General features: G+C 36.5%; 1 protein-coding gene across 2 annotated transcripts in view; it reads right to left on the bottom strand.

Moving 5' to 3' along the window:
* LOC111057596 (multiple epidermal growth factor-like domains protein 8) overlaps positions 1-23626 on the bottom strand; it is a 181373-nt gene that overhangs the window by 10794 nt on the left and 146953 nt on the right. For both annotated transcript variants that reach the window (XM_039424112.1, XM_039424113.1), the window contains exons 35-41: positions 23031-23305; positions 20606-20793; positions 18371-18553; positions 17130-17198; positions 13523-13596; positions 12066-12316; positions 9524-9684 (exon numbers count right to left, since the gene is read on the bottom strand). In XM_039424112.1, coding sequence (XP_039280046.1) covers positions 9524-9684; positions 12066-12316; positions 13523-13596; positions 17130-17198; positions 18371-18553; positions 20606-20793; positions 23031-23305 — 1201 coding nt within the window. The remainder of the gene's footprint in view (positions 1-9523; positions 9685-12065; positions 12317-13522; positions 13597-17129; positions 17199-18370; positions 18554-20605; positions 20794-23030; positions 23306-23626) is intronic.

Genomic DNA, 23626 nt, shown 5'->3' on the forward strand with positions numbered 1-23626 from the left:
CTTGGGATGATTTGTAAGTGTTTGAAAAGAATAATCTCACTTCAGCCATAACCTATACCATGGGATATCTTCTTATGCTATCTTTTATATATGCTATTACTGCAGACACAAGGTATAAGGGAGAGATAAATACATTTCAAGTGTTGGAGAAAATGGAGAGATTGAAATGGACTTATAGAGTAGATGGGCCAAAATTTCTTGGCAATTGGACGGTTGGATACTACTAACCGCATTAAAAACATTGCCTGCTGCTCTATTCCACTGCCACAAAATTTGGATCTTAACCATACTCAAAATAATCTAATCGTCTATTAGTAACATTTCATTGAGCTAATATCTAACTGAAGAGACCATCACACATTGATTGAACAAGCTGAGTTCCACGTAATTATATTGTTTGAATAATGTTTAATGTTGAAATTGAACATTTTCTATAAAATAAATTGTTATTTCGAGTACGAAGTCGCTAAGCAGTAAAATAAAACAAAAGAAATGTGTTTTGTATGCTTACAGCTAATCGCTACATGCAGTAGCCCAATTTTTTCAAAAAAGAACCCTCTTAACTCCCCTGGCCTTGACCAGATGATTCTGGCCAAGTACCCAGAAACTTTGGTCCATCTATTAGTCCAATCAAATGGTCGTTTTTCAGGAAACAGCCCCGAAAGAATTTTTCTCGACGGTTCTATATGTATTTTGGGGCGCTGAATTCGAATCTGAAATTCGCTGACACACCAGGGGGCGGCTTCACCCCTAAAACCCCCAAAATTTCGGACTTTTTCAATTTTCCCATTTTATCTCGTAAACCTCGAGTTCTCAAGAAAAATCATTCTAGACAAAATTAAAAGGAATAAAATTTCCAACAAATTGAGTGGTCGCGCAGGATTGTACCATTTTTGATTCCGGAGCTACACATTTTCAAAAAGGGGTATTTTTTAAGGGGTTTTCAAAAATATGCAAACCTACCACTTCTACCCTATACAACTTGGATATTTTTCTAGTATAGATAAAAAACCACACATCAGGTGAAAGAACAATTCATTATGAACAGGATTCCTTAGGAGTTTTTGAATTTAGTAGTGGGGGGAGGGGGAATACACCCAAAAAAATCATGTCCTACATCCAAAATACAAAATTTTCATTATAATACCATTTCAAGGCCTTCCTAACAAAAAAAAAAAATACATATTTCGGCTGAAATCATCTCACGAGGGTTATTTTCTATGAGAATCACCCGTTAGAAACATTTAATTTCAGTATTTCCTAGTGGGGGGTTACGTCATAAGGATACGTCAAGGATCAAAACCTTAAACACTTATAACTTTTGACAGAATGATCAGATCTCCTTGTTCTACAGCTCATTCATCTCAGCTCGTCAAGGCGGTTCAAAATCATGTATCATAACTGAAATCTGATGGGAAAATAAAAAATTCCTCTTTTAGTGTTAAAAAAAATTTTTTATTTAGCGTAAATAAAAAATTCCTCTTTTAGTGTTCCCCCCCAAATACACAGTTTTCAATCACAATTCCCCTATTCAAATATACAGAGAAATGGTCAATTTCTATATTCAAAACTGTGTATCTCGGTAACCCGGAATGATAAAAAATGGTACTTGGTCTTGATTTGAAGAACAGAATCTCCTCTTCCATGTGAGGTGAATGAATTTTGTAAAAATATATCGTGAGGTAAAATACGTTTGATTAAAAAAATGAAGAAATTTGTGATATTTTCCTCATTTTCACAGTGTAGACAGTTTTTCGATAATGAACAGTCATGCAAGATGGGTTTAAGGCAACGTAGCTTATAGAGCATGTAATTCTCTTTCATTTGAGATTAATCGCAAGTTTCTATCATGTATCTTACTCGTTTTGAGACTCTTGAATAACAGTAAAATCGCAGAAAAAATGAGAATAATAATTTTTCTAATTAGCTTTAACTTTTGAACGGTATTGAAATCAGAAAAAACGATTCATGGGAGCGGAAAGAGGAGAAAATTCTCTACAACCTTGACTACTTTTTCGATTTTTCATCTCAAGTGTTTCACGAGATACGCAACGCAACTTTGAATATGCGAAAAATTTTTGATACGTTAATCATTTCCACAGTCTTGCATATTCAAAGTTGCGTATTTTGTGAAACACTTTAGATAAAAATTTGTTGGAAATTTTATTCTCTTTAATTTTGTCGAGAATGATTTTTCTTGAGAAACTCAAGATTTACGAAATAAAATGGGAAAATTAATCGTGTACTGTCATTACAACGTGGACCGCACTATATGAAAGCAAACAGTTTCCGATGATAGGATGCGGAATGCTTTGAAAGGTGTATGTTTGCTTTCGCTTGATGACTCTGGGTAGGTTTATTCGTTCTGTAAACGCTTTGAGGGTGTAATGGATTTGTAATGGAATGTGAGAATATAGATACTTTTAAAAGCAACTTGGAAGTGCGATTCGTGTAAAGAGAAGTCTCCCGGTTCCGACAGCAACGATACTGACTCTACTTTGGCCGACACCATCAATAACATCGTCACCTAGGTAATTAGTGATAAATTTGGTGAACTATTGGTTACTATTGCAACTTTGAATTCAACAGTTCAAAGTTTGCAATCCTCGTTGAAATCGATGAGTGAAGAGAACAAATCAGTTAAAGACAAGTGTGAGAAACTGGAAATTGAAAATATTAAACTGCGAAGAGATGTAAACGAACTTCAACAATACTCTTGTAAGGAGAATTTGGAGATTGCGGGGATTCCAGAAACGGAAAATGAGAATATATATATATTTTTTACTTGAATCCGTCGCTAAAGCAATTGATACTCCTTTTATAAGTGACCATATTTCGATTGCTCATAGGGTCCCCTCTGCTAGAAACAAAACAACATCTATATATATATATATATATATATATATATATATATATATATATATATATATATGCGCATTCATAGGCCAAAATTAGAAAAAACATAATTTTACACTTAATATTTTAAATACTAATAGAATTGCACTGACATGCATCTTCTCCAGCATCATGGAGGGCTGACAGCCATATAGGAATAGGAGATAGGAGTGTTGAGGACACTCAGATATTAGGTGGTTCATTGATTGAATTTGTTCACATTGGCACAGAGGATCAGATGTGTATCCCCATGCTGTCATCAGCTCAGCACACCTTCCCACCTGCGTCCTGAACCGGTTAAGGCCACACCACTCTCTACGTCTCAGCTGGGTGCCAGGAACAATGTCATTAGGGTCATCCACAAAGCCTTTGTTCCTGACCTCTCCCTGCAACCATCTCAGTCTCCATAACTCCCTTGCACTTCTAATTTCCTCCTGCTCGTCAAGTCTAAAGTATCTTCTTGACTTGAGGCGCCTTGGTGGAGGGTTAGCCAAATCTCTAGAGACTGGGAGATCCTCATGAATGTGTTGCAACTGGGAAATGAACTTGTTCTTCTTCTCCAACCTTCTGATATCTCTGTTGGTCTCAATGTCCCACTAATCTTCCTCATAGTTTCATTGAAAACTGTATCAATTTTCTCAACATGTCTGCTGCGAGCCCAGACAGAAGAGCAGTACTCCCCTGTACTGTACAGAAGTGCAAGACTTGATGTTCGAAGGGCATTCATGTCACAACCCCAGGTTGTTCCCGCAAGTTTGCTGATGATATTTAGCCTTGTCTTCAGTTTATCTCTCAACCCCTGCAGATGTTGTCGATATGTGAGGAATCTATCAAGTCTGACTCCTAGGTAACGGGGAGCTTCTTGATGAGATATTCTTTTGCCACATAACCTGAGATCAATTGTCTTTTTTGCATGCTGGTTACTGAGATGAAATATTGTTGAGACAGTTTTGGACGGGTTTGGCTTCAAGAACCACTGCTGGAAGTATTCTGCCATTAACTCTATAAGTCCTCATTCAACACAATTTGGAGCTGTTCAAAATTTCGACCTTGAGTAACAAGCACAATGTCATCGGCATAAATAAACTTGCGTGATTGAGTAACAGGCAGGTCTGCAGTGTAAACATTGAACAAAATTGGTGAAACAACCGATCCTTGAGGTAAACCATTTTGCAATCTTCTTATAGTGCTGAGTTTACCATAAAGAGACACTCTGCATGTACGGTCTCTCAATATAGATCCAATGAGATTGACGGTTGCCTTGCATTTCAGGATCCTTGCTAACTTCAGAAGAAAACCAGATCTCCACACTGTGTCATATGCTGCACTAAGGTCCAGAAATACGGCTCCTGATTTCAGGTTTCTCTCAAACCCATGCTCAATGTAAGTTGTGAGCCCCAATACTTGTTCCTCACAACTCCTACCCTCCCTGAAACCAGCCTGCTCCTCTGGCAAACACTCATCCATTCTGCTCCCGACTCTTGTCAGCAGGACTCGTTCAAAAAGTTTGTACACAACTGACAACAGGGCTATTGGTCTATAGCTTTTTGGGCCTCTTTGATCTTTTCCTGGCTTCAATACTGCTACGACCTTTGTTTGTTTCCAGGATTTGGGGAGTTCAGCTCTAACCATTACTTCAGAAAAATACTTTGAGAGCCACATTATAGCTTTTGGTCCCAAATGCTTGATAAACTCAGACAGAATTCCATCAACTCCTGGTGCTCTATTGCCTTTCATCTTTTTAATGGCAGCTATAATCTCTTCAGAACTTACCAACTCAGCCAAAAAGGATTGTTGCATGCAGTTTTTCAGCTCCTTCTGTAGTTTCCGCTTCATTTGAGCTTTCAGCTTTGGGGGCACATCTATATCACCATTTTCCTGGAAGATGTCAGCTATTTGATCAGGAGTCACATCCGCTCTTTTTATGGATCTTGTGTTCCCACTCAGCTTTCGGAGTAAACTCCATGATTTACTGCTGGAGTGAGTGAAATACAGACTCTGCATGGCTTCCACCCAACGATTGCGTCTTCCTTCATCCAAATTTTTTATCAGGCTATTGGCAAGCTCATCAGTTGGTGAAACTCTATATTCAGCCAGTAAACCATCACATTCTGCATTCCAACATGGGACATAATTCTTTCTATGGCCTCTTGAGATAGATCTCTTTGCAGCCATGAAAAGCAGTCTACTGAACCTTCCATAGTTTGGTATGTTGATAGGGATTCTGGATACTGTTTTTTCCACTTCTTCAGTAAACTTTGCGCAAACTGCCTTACGGAGATTCCACCTTGGAAGTTCAGGATTTTGAACACATGGCAACCTCATGCCAATCTCTAAAACCACCATTCTATGTTGACTTCTAGGGAATCTTGATTCAACTGATCTTGTCACATGCAAAGGTCTACCTTCCCTATTATATGACACAAAGCACAGATCTGGAGTGGTAGAAGTTCCCCATCTGGCAGAATAAAAAGTGCTGCCTTGTTTAGCATCATATTCCAAGTGACAATCATCTACTTCAGCCCATCGATTCAGACTCTCACCATCCCTGTTTTCAGTTCTGTAGCCCCACAGAGGATTATGAGAGTTGAAATCGCCAGCATATGATGCAACCTTCTTCCCGGTAATGTCTATCTTAATGATCATCTCACTGCATATAATAAATTCCTATTGAATAAAGCGAAAGATCTAAAAATAATGAATAAACTGGCATATGTATGGGTTAAAGACACGAAAATTCTGATTCGAAAGCAGCAAGATTCTCCAGTGAAGCGAATTGTGAGTGAAGATGACCACAAACCATTCAAATAAAACTACTAGACCTAATGTTTCCAACAAGAAGTCTTAATAATTATACCTATTGTGAAAATGCGACGATTTGTGTTAACGAGATAACCGAGCGCTGAATTTCTTTCATGAACTCTATTCATCAATTTTTTTATATTTTAATTTCTGTTTGTATCTTCTACTTCGCTCTATTCTTCTTTTTCTTTTCTTATTTACTCTTTTTCATCAAACATTTTTCTATGGTATTGGTAAACAACTTTGATAATGAATTATCACAGGAGTCGTACGAAACCAAAGAGATAGATAACGTTTTTGATTTCAAACCTCAGATCTACATTGATAAATTAAACATGAATCTATTCAATATCTGTCATATGAACATAAGAAGCATGATCATATATTCTATAAAAATTCTTCAAAATCTATTAATGATTCTATTGGCTCAATAATTAAAACGTGTGTAACTGACCATTTTCTAATTTGCTTGAGTTTGTGTATAGAGAAGACTTCTCAGAAACCACAATTAACAGTTAACTATGAAGAATTAATCAATTATAGAGAATTAGCAGCAAACATGGAAAACTGCAACTGATCCGATGTAAATGCTTTGATTTGAATATTGATGATGCTGTAGATCTCTTTGTTAATAAAATAACAACTGAGATAAAAAAAGTCACATCAAAACTTTAGCACACAAAATGAAACCTCTAAAACCTTGGATTACTACTGGACTTATCACTTCCATAAGAAATCGTGACCGCATGCATAAAATCCTTAAGAAACAACCTTTCAACATAATCCTCAAAGCCCAATATGCAAACTATAGAAACACATTGAATAATATGATTAAAGAATGCAAGTATGACTACTACAATAACAAACTAAATCAGTGTAGAGGAAATTCGAAAAAAACATGGGAATGCATAAATGATCTATTAAATACTAAACGGAAAACCGGAATCATCATTTTGCCCACATAGGGCAATTGTATGCAAATGAATTAACAAAAAATATCACTGACAGACAAAATATCCATATTGACTCTACAATTCCGTCAAATAACTCTTTCTATCTACACAATACAGACGAAGATGAAATATTCCAAGCACTAAATTCTTTAAAAACTAGTTCTGCCCCCGGTATGGACACCATTAGTACTTCTTGTCTCAAAATCATTTCCCCTTTTATTACAGAACCTCTGAAAAACATAAATAAATGCTTTCAAATTGGCTACTTTCCAAAACAATTCAAACTAGCTAAAATCGTTCCTATTCATAAAGCAGGTGATCCAACTAATCCTACCAATTACCGACCTATCAGTTTACTGAATAATCTAGCAAAAGTAGTTGAAAAGCTGTTAAAGAGTAGATTAGTGAGTTTTTTGGACAAATTAAAAATTATTAATACCAACCAGTATGGTTTTCAATCTGGAAAATCAACAGAAGATGTTATATCAAAACTTTTGAAATTGATTACGAATAACTTTAATAACAAACATAAAACATTAGCAACTTTTCTAGACCTAGCCAAAGCCTTCAACACTATATCTCAGACCAGGCTCTTGGAGAAACTGGAACATCTAGGAATTCGGGGTTTACCACTAAAATTCTTCCATTCCAACCTGTGTGATAGGTATCAAATACTCACTATTAATAACAAAACTAGTATTAAGAAGCTTACCGAGTATGGCCTTCCACGAGGAACGGTTCTATCACCTATTCTGTTTCAAATTTACATAAACGATCTACTCAAATTAAAAATTAGAAATTGTAATATTATATCCTTTGCAGATGACACCGCTTTGGTTTTTACAGAACGCACATGGGAGAATGTGAAAATCACAGCAGAGAATGGTCTGAGACTGGTACACTCTTGGCTGACTGAACATCTTCTAACACTGAACACTAAACAAAAGCGTGTTCATGACTTTTTCCCCAAACGCATCAACTCAACCACATGCACTCAACACCATTAAAATCCATCTCCTAAATTGCGATAATGATAGCTTATGTTCCTGTCCAAAAATAAATAAAAAAGATAATGTTAAATATTTAGGTATAACAATAGATCCTTATCTAAGATGGAACAGTCATATTGACAACATGTGCAAAAAACTACGATTTCTTATTTACAAATTTCATCAAATCAAACAACTAAATAATCAAAGAATAACAAAGCTAATCTACTACTCATATGCTCAATCTGTATTACAGTATGGCATTCGGGCTTGGGGGGGTGCTTTGAATGCTCATTTTAAAAAACTTTTTATTATCCAAAAACACCTTATTAAAACTATTTTAGGTAAACCTCGTCTTTATCCAACGAAATATTTATTCAACGAGTTTAAAGTTTTAACAGTCCGTCAATTATATATAAAAAAACTTATAATTTTCATTAGGAATAATAAAGATATTTTACTATTCCGTGAATCAAACCTCAATTTACGACCTTCCAGAAATAGGTTTGAAAATATAAGAATGGATCTTAATGTTTGCCGGAGACAATACTTCTACCTAGCTAATAAATTAATCAACAAAATTCCAGATTACCTTATGGAGCATATTAATCTAAATTCTGTTTCATTGCTTAAAAAAAGAACTATTGAATGGATAATTACCAGTAAAATCGAGGACATACTTTTTGAGTGACTCTTATCTTTGTTTCAATAGTACCGTATATTTGCCATCTCTCTTTCTTTCTCTTTTCATTTTTTCTCTTCTCCTTCTTTATTTCACCCTTATTCCACTTATTCATCATCTTCTTTTATTAAATATTATATTATATAAATTCTTATTTCATCTTTTGTAAGTTCTTAATGACTATTGAATTTGTATTAGCAACTCTCACCTGCGCACAGGATTTTCCTTGCAGGTGATTGGTTTCTTTATTTTTGCTGAAAGTTTTTTTTTGTATATTTATTGTTGTTGAAGAACCAATAAAGAATTTATATATATATATATATATATATATATATATATTATATATATATATATATATATATATATTTTAGAATTCTCATGTAGACTTGTATATCATAATATTGTACAATATACTTCGAAGCTAAAATTGATAAATCATCGATACTGTTATGTAATATGTGTCACTTCATATGCGACTGTCGGCCTCAGTAACTACATTTTAGCGCTATAGTTTTGTAATCAATTTTATATTTCTGCCAATTGAAAAAAGTCCAAAATTTTGGGGATTTTTGGGGGTTTTGGGGGTGAAGCTGCTCTCTGGCGTGTCAGCAAATTTCAGATTCAAATTCAGCGCCCCAAAATACATATAGAACCGTCGAGGAAAATTCTTTCGGGGCTGTTTCCTGAAAAACGACCATTTGACTGGACTTTTGTATATAGTGCTATTTGTATAGTGATACCATCTCTTCTAAAAATTCTCAAATACAGAGACCATTCTTAGAGTGGATATATGATGAGAATCAAGGAGTTCAAGTTATTGCTTTCATCATGTAGTCTACTTACTGTAGTTTATATATAATGTGGTAGCATATTGTGATAATAGATTGTGATACCACTGTAGTCATTGACTTCAAGCGTACCGTACTTTACCAATGTATAAATTGTCACAAATGTAAAATTTTAATTTTTCATCAAAATTCAAGAGAAAAATTGATATTATACTAGAACTTATGTTATCTTACTAATTTATAAACCACTCATTCAATTTTGATTGCGTTTCTAAGAACAGAATGATTTACTGCAGTAGCAATATAATTGAAAACTCCGATTACAACTCATGAAAGAGCATGTAATTTCAAATTAATTGGCATTTGAAGCAACTCTGAAACTCTTATTATAAGAATGATGCCACTTCTACTAACCTTGGATCAATGTGAACGCTATGAGTACCAGTTGATGAGTTCACTTCGACGATGAATGTGTCATCTCGAGGGCTCAAAAACAAATCGAGTCCACCCAGAGTAACGTCGACTGTCACACGAATGTCCACGTTCATGAATTTTGGTTGCACGACAAAGAAAACCTGTAGGAATGATAATTTCATACAAATTAGTTACTTACTAATCTAGTTGAAATTAATGAAATGGTTTTGAGAATGAATACTAAGGCCTATATCGATACTGGAAGACTTGAAGTGGCTTGATAATCACTCGCGGATGCGAGTTGTGCCATTTCATAAACTTAGAATACAAAATTACTAAAAATTTTATTAGAAATTTGAAACTAAATCGAAAGTAAAAGAAGCAAAAAGAAACAGTATTACATTGACAATCCTCTCAATAGAAAAAAATCACAACGATCAAAATGAATAACAAAAGAAACCTATTGAAAAAATCTGGTGTGGCGCACTCACACAACTTTCCTCGCCGTTATGAAAATTGATCACCTGACGCTAGTGTTAACGCGCATCTCAAGTCTACTATTCCATGATATGAGCCAGCTGGTGACAGGACAATAACGCTGGAGGCACACGACGTCTGCTATCTCTTCATAGTGAATGATTTAATAAAATCAACAGTTTGCAATTGAATAATCACATTTTCTCGAATTACGAGCTCATTTTCAATAAGGTGAAAATGTTACTGAACATTAATTGTAAAGATTTTCATGCTCAATATATTCCACTTGATTTTTTTGTTTAAATTGTGTCTGAAGCCTGATAATTGGGAATCTAAAATAAAACTTTGCATAGATGGGGCGGAGCTCCTGAAATTTTTACAGATATAGGACTCGTGGCAGTTGATAGAGCTTATCAATGACTATTTTAAGTGTTAATTTAATCAAAATCGTTGGAGCCGTTTTCGAGAAAATCGCGAAAAACCCTGTTTTTGACAACATTTTCGCCATTTTAGCCGCCATCTTGAATTTCATTCGATCGAAATTGTTCGTGTCGGATCCTTATAGTGTAAGGACCTTACGTTCCAAATTACAAGTCATTCCGTTAATTGGGAGATGAGATATCGTGTACACAGACGCACATACACTCATACACACACACACAGACAGACCAATACCCAAAAACCGCTTTTTTGGAATCAGGGGACCTTGAAACGTATAGAAATTTAGAAATTGGGGTACCTTAATTTTTTTCGGAAAGCAATACTTTCCTTACCTATGGTAATAGGGCAAGGAAAGTAAAAATTGCTCTGGGTACAGTAATTTTTATTACTATGATTATTATGTTTTATTTTGTGTGATTTAGTTTTTACAACTATTATTAAATGATCATCAAAAAGATTCCAGTAAATCACCATTTTCCCTCAACCAGTGATCTAGTTCTGTGGAATAATATTTTTTTGCAGCTGATTTCTACGATCCTCTCTGGAATCAGGAGCATTACTTTATAAATGTTGTATTTGGATTGTTGCCTGCATACATCTAGATCCATTCTAATCTGGTTTACGGTCATTGTTCTTAAGTTGTATGGTGTGTCTCTCATGTTAAGCCTCAAATTACATTTATTTACATATTGGATCAAATTTTTACAACACACTTCTTAAGTGAGCACTCACTGTTAAGGAGTTGTATTGTAAAAATTACAAATAATAATGATAATAATAGACTAAGTTATAGTCGAACAGTCTGTTGTGGAAGCCGAGAGTCGAGAGACGATGTAAACAAACATGCGAGTGTGAGAATTCATGAAGCAGCAAAACTGGGTCACAGTAACCACCAAACATCTTTGTCATAGATCAGTGTAATGTGATTAGCTAACATATGCTGTCATCTGATCTCATTTTTCAAGACTACTCATGCCTAGAGTGCACACTATCGCCCAGTCGCTGTCTGTCACGTTGGTCTTGCCATTCACACTGCAATGTGATCATTTGTGAATGCTCGGTTGGCTACTCTTTTTCGCTTGGCTGGTATTCGATCGACATAAATCGGAGCGATGGCAAGCGAAGGCCAATGAAGGCGGGCGCTGGCAAAGCAGCCATCCACAGTGGTTGTTGTCATTTGTACACATTGGGCAATAGTGTGGATGCAGCATTAAGCTATTATGAAAAATTGGCATAGTTATTACCGTACAAATACAGATTGATGAAGAATACAGAATACCACAGATAACAGACCGTTTATCATCAATCGAAAACTTAGAAGTAAGAAAGCAACTCATACCCTCTACCGACTATTCTCTCCAACTAATCACTCTACCAGTGGGAGGAATCCTGGGTTTATGTGATCCGGAGTACAGAGATGACGCTGCTCCCAAAAGATATTGGTCTAGTAAATGTTTAGAAAGTACAGTATGATAAAAAGTTGCAAGACCCACATTTCATATTCTAATTTATTTGGAGGAGAAAATTGAGCTGACCGTCTCCTGAGTACAGAGAGAACACTGTTCCCAAACGGTATTGGCCTAAATTGTTAAAAAGTACAGTATGAGTTGAGATGTGTACTGACTGTCTGTCCGGGATTGAGCGGCTTCTGCTTGTTGCCTCGGCACTCGTCGATGAGCTTGGCGTCGAGGCAGAACTTGAAGTCGACGGTCATCTGCTTGTAGCACTGGTGGCCCTCGGTGGGCGTGCCCATGTATGACTCGCGGCACTTGGAGCACTGCAGGCTCCAGCAGTGCGAGTGCGTGTTCATGCTCTTGCTGCCCGCCTGGCACGACGCGTCGCTCTCTGTGTTGTTGCCGCAGTTGCACTGCTCACCTACAACAAACACCTTACAATATTTGCTGCAGGCTAATATACTCATTCATCACAACTAACAATATACCAAGGAGCGAAAAGGATGGCAAAGGAATGTGAAGTCATTTCAACAATAAAAAGCAGGAAAATAGAATTTTAGGACATGCAATGAGGGGTGAGAAGTATGAACTAATGAGGCTTTTCATGCAGGGCAAGATTAAGGGAAAGAGAAGTGTAGGACGTAGGAGACTGTCCTGGCTATGTAATCTGAGATATTGGTATGGCTGCAACTCAAAAGAATCGCTGTGATGATTTCCAACCTCCGATAGGAGAAGAAACCAATGAAGAAGAACAATATCGTTATAGATAATTCAATCTATAGTAGATAATCTATACCAGCGCACTAGTTGTTCTTTGCCGGTAGTGCCATTTTGTAAGTTAGAATATTTATTTTATCAATCTGTATTATTTTATGGCAAATTATAATGAATTTGAATTTGAAATCAGCCAACCTGACAAACTCTTCAATAGCCGACCTTTTTCTTGTAACTAAATCATCTATAACTAATAAATTAATTTCACCGAAGAACTACAGAATCTCATGAAGACGAAATGCAACTTGAATAAGGGCTAAGCACCATGAAACGCTTTTCAAGGCGTTTCTGCACTGGCGGCGGACGAATCGGCAATTGACTCATTATCAGCTTATTGTGTTGGCGTTCGGGAATCAGCTGATAATCAGCCAATCAGAGAGCTTCCTGCCCTGCCGACTCATCCGCCGCCAGTGCAAAAACGCCTAAAATAAGGCATCATGTGGTTTGGCACATGAGGTAATTGATGTGTTGCATCTACATAAACCGGTGTCTGAACAGATAACAGATTTGTTAAAACAATATTTTTTGAAAAAGATCAATGATTCAATGATGTTTCAAAATGCTTTCATATCCCTAAAATCATGAATAGACTCCCCAAGTCAAAATTCATATAAAATACAACCTTGGTGAGCTTCATTATTATTATGAGGGCAACCTTCATTAAAAGTATATTTCTTGGTTAATGAAAAAAAAATGAAGTTACATTAAATTGGGGATTAGAAAATAACAAACATCCTGGAATCTCCCAAGACCGAAAGTATATCTCTGCCAATAAAAACCAAAATAATTTCATTATACATATATAATTTTATACAATAATTGAAATAATTTAGAAACGGCTTAAATTGCTTACCAGTAACTGGATCACAGGTATCACCATGGCCGTGGCATTCACAAGGTCGGCAGGACATTGTTTGGTCATATTGTCTGCAAAAAAATGAGAAAAAGTAGAGCATATAATATCCATTTAGGATTTAAACTTTGAAAATTGAAGGCAGAAGTGAAGGAAGTGATACAGAGAAACTCGATGTATAAAATAAAATATACATGGCTCAACGTCACAAGAAGGAATGAGAACTCTGGAATGAAAGGATCTTGATGCTACAGTTTAGAAATGTAGAATGAGCAGCTATAACTATGAAACTTATTTTATTACAAACGCCACTTGATCACTTGATTAAGATCAATTTATCAAGACACTTTCTATTTTAGTAAATAATATGATAAAGAAAATTAGTTCCCTACTAGATAAAGATGTCATATATCCATTTTGGATATAAACTTTGAAAATTGAAGGCAGAAGTGAAGAAAGCAATATAGAGAAACTCGATGTATAATGAAACCAAGAATATGGATATAAAACTAATCCAAGAGCCAAACAAATCGTAACTAATTCAATTTGTATGAAAACTAAGCTTGAAGCACAAAAAAACTAGGCAACACTAGGCTACAACAATGAAAATCGAAATAAGAGAAAGCCATTAAAAAACTTGAAGGAAGAGCATAGAATAGCAGTTACTGTATAATCAAATTTCAAACAAGCACAATTTTAGTTAAGATAATCGAATACTACTAACCCTCTGAAATTTCCATCGATGCAGTCTTCACATCTTTCACCAGTTGTTTTGTTCCCACACCACACACATCTGAAAATATACATTAAATTATAGGAAACAAAGTAACAAAAAAGCATTATAGTGGTCATGAATGACAATAAATTTCATAGGTACAAATTGGCCATATTTATAAATTATATTAACACATAGCTGGTTTCTAATCTTATATATCCTAGCCAAATTCAAATTAGCAACATGTAGGCAATTATTATTAAACCAAGTAATGGTTTGACATAGGAACTATCGTGATAAATTAGTTTGATGGCTTGATAAAGCCTTGGAGCTGGATAAATAGATTTCAGTATCTATCAGTGGATATCAGCCGGATATTGATTGATTGATTCAACAACAAATTTCAACTTCTGACAATACGAAAGTCTATTATTGTTTATTGTTTTTGAAGGGACGGATTCAAGGATCCAAAGGTTCAAAGAACCCCACACGTCAACCGAAGCTTATTGTGTTCCCAAGTAATATGTTAGTTAAGCAAACCAATACCTGTATCCTTTACAAGAACCAGGTGTTTTCCCTATGCTAACATCCCATTCATACCCTGGTTGCTTGTTGCAATCCATTGTGATATGCTTGGCAGTCTCTTCAGACTGATTAGTCCTCGTGACCTACGTGAGTTCTACTCCAGGCCTTCTTTAAAGGTCCTTCCGCTGAGGAAAGGGTAGCCAAGTTGCCTCTAGGGCGCCCGGCCACCCTTGACTCTGCCTCTTGACCCACATTTGTGCCTGGAGTTTCACCCATCTCTGGTCTCTTGGGTTTTTCTTTTTGCCTCTCCGAAACTGCCCTGATGGGGAAGATCCCGTGGGTTAGAAGGTAAGGCAACTTCTGGAGTTGCCTTTGTGTCCCTTTTAGTCGCCTCCTACGACAAGCTGTGGGTGAATTCTGGTTTTCAACACATTCTTTAGTACGATGTTCGACTCAAAGCTCCCCCAACCCACAGGGGGCAGAGATAAAGTCTATTAACTTTGTCTTACATTGAAATATTGTAGTCTACAATTTTAGACTGAATAATTTTACTCAAATACTGATCAAATAGAATATATTTTCATGTCAAATTATCTCTGGATGTGATTAAATGCAACAAAATAACCAACTAATCCAACTAGAGCTTTAATAGAGCGTTTTGTAAATGGTTTTAAATATTTTTTAAATTTTAATTGAATTGTTCTTGTATTGCTTAGAAACTGACCGAGCATGGGCTGTGGGGCCTTCTTGCAGGTAGGCTTCTATTTCGGACACGGGACTGGACTGAGTGAAGGGGAAGTCGGTGATGGAGCTGTTAATGCAGATGTTGGTGTGTCCGTAGCAGTATTCCGAGCAAGGCACGCACACGCCGTTGTCCAAAGGTGATCCAACAAACAATGGCTTACATCTACAACAATCAAACACAATATCAAGTTTCTACACAAAATAACAAATTGTCATAATTACACTGCAAACATTGGAAATTAGAAAAAAATAGTTTGACATACCGTAATATTATTTATTTTAAGGCAATTTGAAGTATTACTGTAGATTCAAATAGATTCAATTAACTTCAAATTTAATATTATTTAACAAGGAATAATACATTTTCAAGGCGTTTTTCCACTCATTGTTATCATGTTTTCAGAAATGAAAAATAACTAACGTTATTATCGTTTGACAATATGTTTTGAGCAGTATTTTCAGCTGTCAATATTCTTGTTTACCAATAAACTATTGTTTATTTTACTCTTTAGTCTCAGCAGATAGACTGCAGACAGTGGATACTACAGAGTGGTGCAGAGGAAACGCATGTTTTTCGAACCGCTAGTACTCGGAGACGGGAGGGGGCATTGACCTTGAACAAGTGTTGGCAGACGGCTCATACTATGCAGTTTCACTCGCTATGGAGCGTTGGAACGTACAACATAGTGTATTCCCTGTCGAGCAGTAGTAATCAGTGCCACGTCTTTTCCGTCAATATTCTGACTCGATCTAAATTTTCCGGAGTACGAACTGAACGGAAAGACCAGGTGGTTTCTTTTCCATCACAGAGCCTGTACTTCTAAACGCTGCAGCCCAACGGAGTACAGTATTTCGATCAGTCACTGCACCTCGATTGAAAAGACGTTGCACTGTGACTACAATTTCATTGTTTCTAAAAAACTGCTCGAAAGTGAACACACATGATGTACGTTCCAACGCTCCATAGCAACTGAAACGGCATAGTAAGGGCCGTCTGCCAACGTTCGTTCAAGAGCAATACCCCCTCCCATCGGCGAGTATTAGCGGTTCGAAAAACATGCGTTTCCTCTGCACCATTCTGAATAATGAGATTCACGTTTTAAAGGCAGTGGAATGATATGAAGGGTTAGTTGTCTCTTTTCCATTTCCACCGTTTTCTACAGTACATAGTTATGATTCAAGTCATCCCTGTATATCTGACCAAACATCAATTGTTGTTTTTTGTTAACAATGGCCAATTCTATCTCAAATATATTTCATAAGAATATGTATCTTTCCATGATTTAATAATCAGTTTTCAAAATTTAGACTTAAGCCTGATTTCACAACAAAAACTTGGTTTGAGTTGAGTTAATTTTTAACCAACGAAACATCTTCATTACAGAATCAATTTTAAATCAGCTGACGACCCAACTGCCGCTCAAACAAATCGTAACTAATTCAATTTGTATGAAAACTAAGCTTGAAGCACAAAAAAACTAGGCAACACTAGGCTACAACAATGAAAATCGAAATAAGAGAAAGCCATTAAAAAACTTGAAGGAAGAGCATAGAATAGCAGTTACTGTATAATCAAATTTCAAACAAGCACAATTTTAGTTAAGATAATCGAATACTACTAACCCTCTGAAATTTCCATCGATGCAGTCTTCACATCTTTCACCAGTTGTTTTGTTCCCACACCACACACATCTGAAAATATACATTAAATTATAGGAAACAAAGTAACAAAAAAGCATTATAGTGGTCATGAATGACAATAAATTTCATAGGTACAAATTGGCCATATTTATAAATTATATTAACACATAGCTGGTTTCTAATCTTATATATCCTAGCCAAATTCAAATTAGCAACATGTAGGCAATTATTATTAAACCAAGTAATGGTTTGACATAGGAACTATCGTGATAAATTAGTTTGATGGCTTGATAAAGCCTTGGAGCTGGATAAATAGATTTCAGTATCTATCAGTGGATATCAGCCGGATATTGATTGATTGATTCAACAACAAATTTCAACTTCTGACAATACGAAAGTCTATTATTGTTTATTGTTTTTGAAGGGACGGATTCAAGGATCCAAAGGTTCAAAGAACCCCACACGTCAACCGAAGCTTATTGTGTTCCCAAGTAATATGTTAGTTAAGCAAACCAATACCTGTATCCTTTACAAGAACCAGGTGTTTTCCCTATGCTAACATCCCATTCATACCCTGGTTGCTTGTTGCAATCCATTGTGATATGCTGGGCAGTCTCTTCAGACTGATTAGTCCTCGTGACCTACGTGAGTTCTACTCCAGGCCTTCTTTAAAGGTCCTCCGGCTGAGGAAAGGGTGGCCAAGTTGCCTCTAGGGCGCCCGGCCACCCTTGACTCTGCCTCTTGACCCACATTTGTGCCTGGAGTTTCACCCATCTCTGGACTCTTGGGTTTTTCTTTTTGCCTCTCCGAAACTGCCCTGATGGGGAAGATCCCGTGGGTTAGAAGGTAAGGCAACTTCTGGAGTTGCCTTTGTGTCCCTTTTAGTCGCCTCCTACGACAAGCTGTGGGTGAATTCTGGTTTTCAACACATTCTTTAGTACGATGTTCGACTCAAAGCTCCCCCAACCCACAGGGGGCAGAGATAAAGTCTATTAACTTTGTCTTACATTGAAATATTGTAGTCTACAATTTTAGACTGAATAATTTTACTCAAATACTGATCAAATAGAATATATTTTCATGTCAAATTATCTCTGGATGTGATTAAATGCAACAAAATAACCAACTAATCCAACTAGAGCTTTAATAGAGCGTTTTGTAAATGGTTTTAAATATTTTTTTAAATTTTAATTGAATTGTTCTTGTATTGCTTAGAAACTGACCGAGCATGGGCTGTGGGGCCTTCTTGCAGGTAGGCTTCTATTTCGGACACGGGACTGGACTGAGTGAAGGGGAAGTCGGTGATGGAGCTGTTAATGCAGATGTTGGTGTGTCCGTAGCAGTATTCCGAGCAAGGCACGCACACGCCGTTGTCCAAAGGTGATCCAACAAACAATGGCTTACATCTACAACAATCAAACACAATATCAAGTTTCTACACAAAATAACAAATTGTCATAGTTACACTGCAAACATTGGAAATTAGAAAAAAATAGTTTGACATACCGTAATATTATTTATTTTAAGGCAATTTGAAGTATTACTGTAGATTCAAATAGATTCAATTAACTTCAAATTTAAATTTAAATTCAAATTTAATATTATTTAACAAGGAATAATACATTTTCAAGGCGTTTTTCCACTCATTGTTATCATGTTTTCAGAAATGAAAAATAACTAACGTTATTATCGTTTGACAATATGTTTTGAGCAGTGTTTTCAGCTGTCAATATTCTTGTTTACCAATAAACTATTGTTTATTTTACTCTGTAGTCTCAGCAGATAGACTGCAGACAGTGGATACTACAGAGTGGTGCAGAGGAAACGCATGTTTTTCGAACCGCTAGTACTCGGAGACGGGAGGGGGCATTGACCTTGAACAAGTGTTGGCAGACGGCTCATACTATGCAGTTTCACTCGCTATGGAGCGTTGGAACGTACAACATAGTGTATTCCCTGTCGAGCAGTAGTAATCAGTGCCACGTCTTTTCCGTCAATATTCTGACTCGATCTAAATTTTCCGGAGTACGAACTGAACGGGAAAGACCAGGTGGTTTCTTTTCCATCACAGAGCCTGTACTTCTAAACGCTGCAGCCCAACGGAGTACAGTATTTCGATCAGGCACTGCACCTCGATTGAAAAGACGTTGCACTGTGACTACAATTTCATTGTTTCTAAAAAACTGCTCGAAAGTGAACACACATGATGTACGTTCCAACGCTCCATAGCAACTGAAACGGCATAGTAAGGGCCGTCTGCCAACGTTCGTTCAAGAGCAATACCCCCTCCCATCGGCGAGTATTAGCGGTTCGAAAAACATGCGTTTCCTCTGCACCATTCTGAATAATGAGATTCACGTTTTAAAGGCAGTGGAATGATATGAAGGGTTAGTTGTCTCTTTTCCATTTCCACCGTTTTCTACAGTACATAGTTATGATTCAAGTCATCCCTGTATATCTGACCAAACATCAATTGTTGTTTTTTGTTAACAATGGCCAATTCTATCTCAAATATATTTCATAAGAATATGTATCTTTCCATGATTTAATAATCAGTTTTCAAAATTTAGACTTAAGCCTGATTTCACAACAAAAACTTGGTTTGAGTTGAGTTAATTTTTAACCAACGAAACATCTTCATTACAGAATCAATTTTAAATCAGCTGACGACCCAACTGCCGCTCAAACCTAGTTTTCGATTTTGGTGAAATTGGGCCTAAATTTAATATTGTAGTAGATTATTATCAGCTTAGTTCAATTTAGCCAAGGCGCAGGGTAGAAAAAGGATAGAGCTATATGCTTTGATTAATGAAAGACAAGGATAGAAAACAATAATGTTAATCGGATGCTGATAGAACGTGAATCTCAAAGATGAACGTGAATCGACTGTGACAGAGGTAGAAGATAGATGATAAACGCTCTGCGTCTGACATTGTTACCTGAGCTAAGCGTGGTGTTGTGAGATTAAATAAATCAATCTTATTTCCTTTAAAATACAAACAAGCTATCAAATTTATAAAATGTAGATAATATTTAGAATACAATATACATTTTACTGCAGATATAGAGATTTTTTTGGAAATGAACCTACTCAACTATGGGAAGCCTATGTACTAGAGACATAATACATTATGGGGGGGGGGTCACATTGGCGATTATTGTAAACCTATTTTACAATTTCAAAGTTACTGGAGATTCACAATAATTGAATGTATTATTGGTTACACTTTACAATGCAACATCAATGAGAGATCTCTATTAATGAGACAGTATCAACATTAATGATCTATAGAACAAAAATCTAATCAACGATTGACTATTTCGGATACTATTATACTCGTAACTTACGTTTGGCATTGTGACATAAGCGTGTTGTTATGAAACTGATGATTATTGTAAAACTATATTACACTTTTAAGAAGACTGGACTTGGAATGAGCAGTGATGTGGTGACATACCTCTGGCACTGGGAGCCGAGCGTGTTGTTATGGCACTGGAGACAGACGTCGAGTCGGTCGGGACCTGCGCACTGCGAGTGGCCGTTGCACTGGCACTGGATGCTGCAGTTGGCGCCCACGTAGCCAAAGTCACACCGGCACTCGTCCGGCGAGATGCACGCCCCTCGCACGCACCCCTGGCTGCACACCTACAACACAACATTCGACCAACATTATACCAATTATAATTAATTTCCACCTTAAGAATTGGAAACATTTAATAAGTTTTTCTCCTACTGGTGAACAAGTGTTTCACTTATGCCAGTAGTCTTCACCCTCAGCCGTATAAGAATAAGATAGTTGATACAGCTATTTAAAAATAGTGATATAATAATTGATTTTGTCTGAACTTTGTGTTTTTGGTGGAATAAATTAGACTGAACTGATATTGAATTATATTTTATCTCACACAACGTTTACAGCATTCAGCTTACTGATAGAGACTGGAAGATACAAGATCGTTTTTAAATAAGTTAACAAATCACAAATAGCATGACAATTATTTGGGATAGATTTGAAAATTGACAGATTTTGAGAAATAGTATCTTGCCATTTTTAATTGAATACATAAATTTTGAAGATTTGGAGTGTAAAGATTACCTTCTTACGGACACCAAGTAGCACAACAATAACGATCTATTTTCATAACTGAAATTCAAAAACTAACCTATTGAAATCAAAACAAAAGGACCAAAAGGTCTAGCCCAAAACTGTTCCCTTTCCAAATTTTGATAGTAGTAAGTCAATGTCTGAAAGGTAGGTTATGTTGCTTCACTTTGAAACAAATTCCGAGTCCAAAAATCTGGTGTGGCGCACTTACACAACTTTCCTTGCCGTTATGAAAATTGATCACCTGACGCTAATGTACTCGCGCATCTCAAGTCCACTATTGAAAGATATGAGACAGCTGGTGATAGGTCAATAACGCTGGAAACACACGAGGTCTGCTATCTCTTCGTAGTGAATGATTTAATAGAACCAACATTTGCCAACAGTTTGCAATTTAATAATCACATTTTCTCGGATTTCGAGCTTATTTTCAATTCTAGGTGGAAATGTTACTGGACATTAATTGCAGAGATTTTCATGTTCAATCTTTTCCACTTGAATTTTTTTGTTTAAATTGTATATGAAGGCTGATAATTGAGAATCTAAAATCAAACTTTGCATAGATGGGGCAAAGCTCCTGCAATTTTTACAGATATAGGACTTGTTGCAGTTGATAGAGCTTATCAATGACTATTCCAGGTATAAATTTGATCAAAATCGTTGGAGCCGTTTTCGAGAAAATCGCGAAAAACCCTGTTTTTGACAACATTTTCGCCATTTCAGCCGCCATCTTGGATTGCATTTGATCGAAATTGTTCGTGTCGGATCCTTATAGTGTAAGGACCTTACGTTCCAAATTTCAAGTCATTCCGTCAACTGGGAAATGAGATATCGTGTACACAGACGCACATACACTCATACACACACACACACACACACACACACACCACACACACACACACACACACATACAGACCAATACCCAAAAACCACTTTTTCGGACTCAGGGGACCTTGAAACGTATAGAAATTTAGAAATTGGGGTACCTTAATTTTTTTCGGAAAGCAATACTTTCCTTACCTATGGTAATAGGGCAAGGAAAGTAAAAATATACAAACCAAAATTTGGAACTTAATTAGATTGAAAACCGAAACTAATAAAAATATTGCACCAAACTGTAAACTGTTAATTTTTCAAAACTTTAAAACATTGAATTATTTAGAAATTTGGGAACAAAAATAAACTACAGCTGATAAAATTATATATTTCAACTTGGCGATTTATTTTATTAGAGCCACTTGCACAAAAGTATGTTGAATTTTAACCAAGATTAATCGCAACAAGAACCAACCACGGATGCCTCACTGATTGGTTCTTGTAGCATTCAATCATCATTAAAATTCAACAGGCTTTTGTGCAACCGAGCCCAAGTCTAATAGAGTAATCGTTAAGATTTGTTGTTATTTCACTTCTTGTTTTATAAATTTCAATTCTGGTGGCAAGGAGTTCAACAGGTAAGGAATTCTGAGTTTTGATAGTTACTTAAAGTTACGATCATACAGAAATGAACCAACGAAAGTCAACTTTCAAACGGATCTAAATGTATGAATGAATGATACTGATCAATATTCATATGGATTTCATTATATCAATATGATAGCTATTATTACTTATTTAATTTTATTATATGACACGACTGGTTTCTGGTATTCATCCTATTATATGTGTATTTGTATATGTATAATTATGAATAAATATTATCAAGTGTCATATTCACTAATTTATTGATCTACTTTGATAATCTAAATAACTATGAGAAGTATATTGAAATGGTTACCGGGACACAATCGGCGCCATTGGAGCGATAGCCCTTGCCGCAGTCACAGCGATAGCCGTCGTCGAGGTCGACACACTGCTCGCTGAGCGGGTCACAGTTGTGGTGGTGGTTGAGGCACTCGTTCTCCGGCGGACACTGCACGTAGTGCCACGAGAAGTTGGCTTCCCGCGGCAGCGACTCCACCTCGGTGCGTGTCTCCTCCACGTACAGCTTGTCGCAGGTCGACTTCTTCGGTCCTGACGCGGGACGCTCCAGCGAGCCTTCTGTGCACACGCCTAGTCAGCCCAAGTAGAACATCGTTCATTAGATCAACATTCAGATTTCATCAGCTGATAACAGTTTATTACAATAGAAATTTCTATTATTAATCACAGGCGAACAGAAAATTCCCCAACAAATATTTTCTTGCCACATTAAGTTGGGTTTTGAACGACATGTGCCAAAACAGTCGTCCATTTTATTACAGTTACGCACAAACCGAAACCCACCTTTAGTAGTGGTACTGAGTTCACTTATCTTAACAAATAGGGTGATATTAGAGAGCTAGTAGCATTTCTCACATGTAAGTACCTGCTTTTATTGTTGTTTTGTTAAAT

The sequence above is a fragment of the Nilaparvata lugens genome, chromosome 3, assembly GCF_014356525.2.
Source record: "Nilaparvata lugens isolate BPH chromosome 3, ASM1435652v1, whole genome shotgun sequence".
In the NCBI taxonomy this organism is placed as follows: domain Eukaryota; kingdom Metazoa; phylum Arthropoda; class Insecta; order Hemiptera; family Delphacidae; genus Nilaparvata; species Nilaparvata lugens.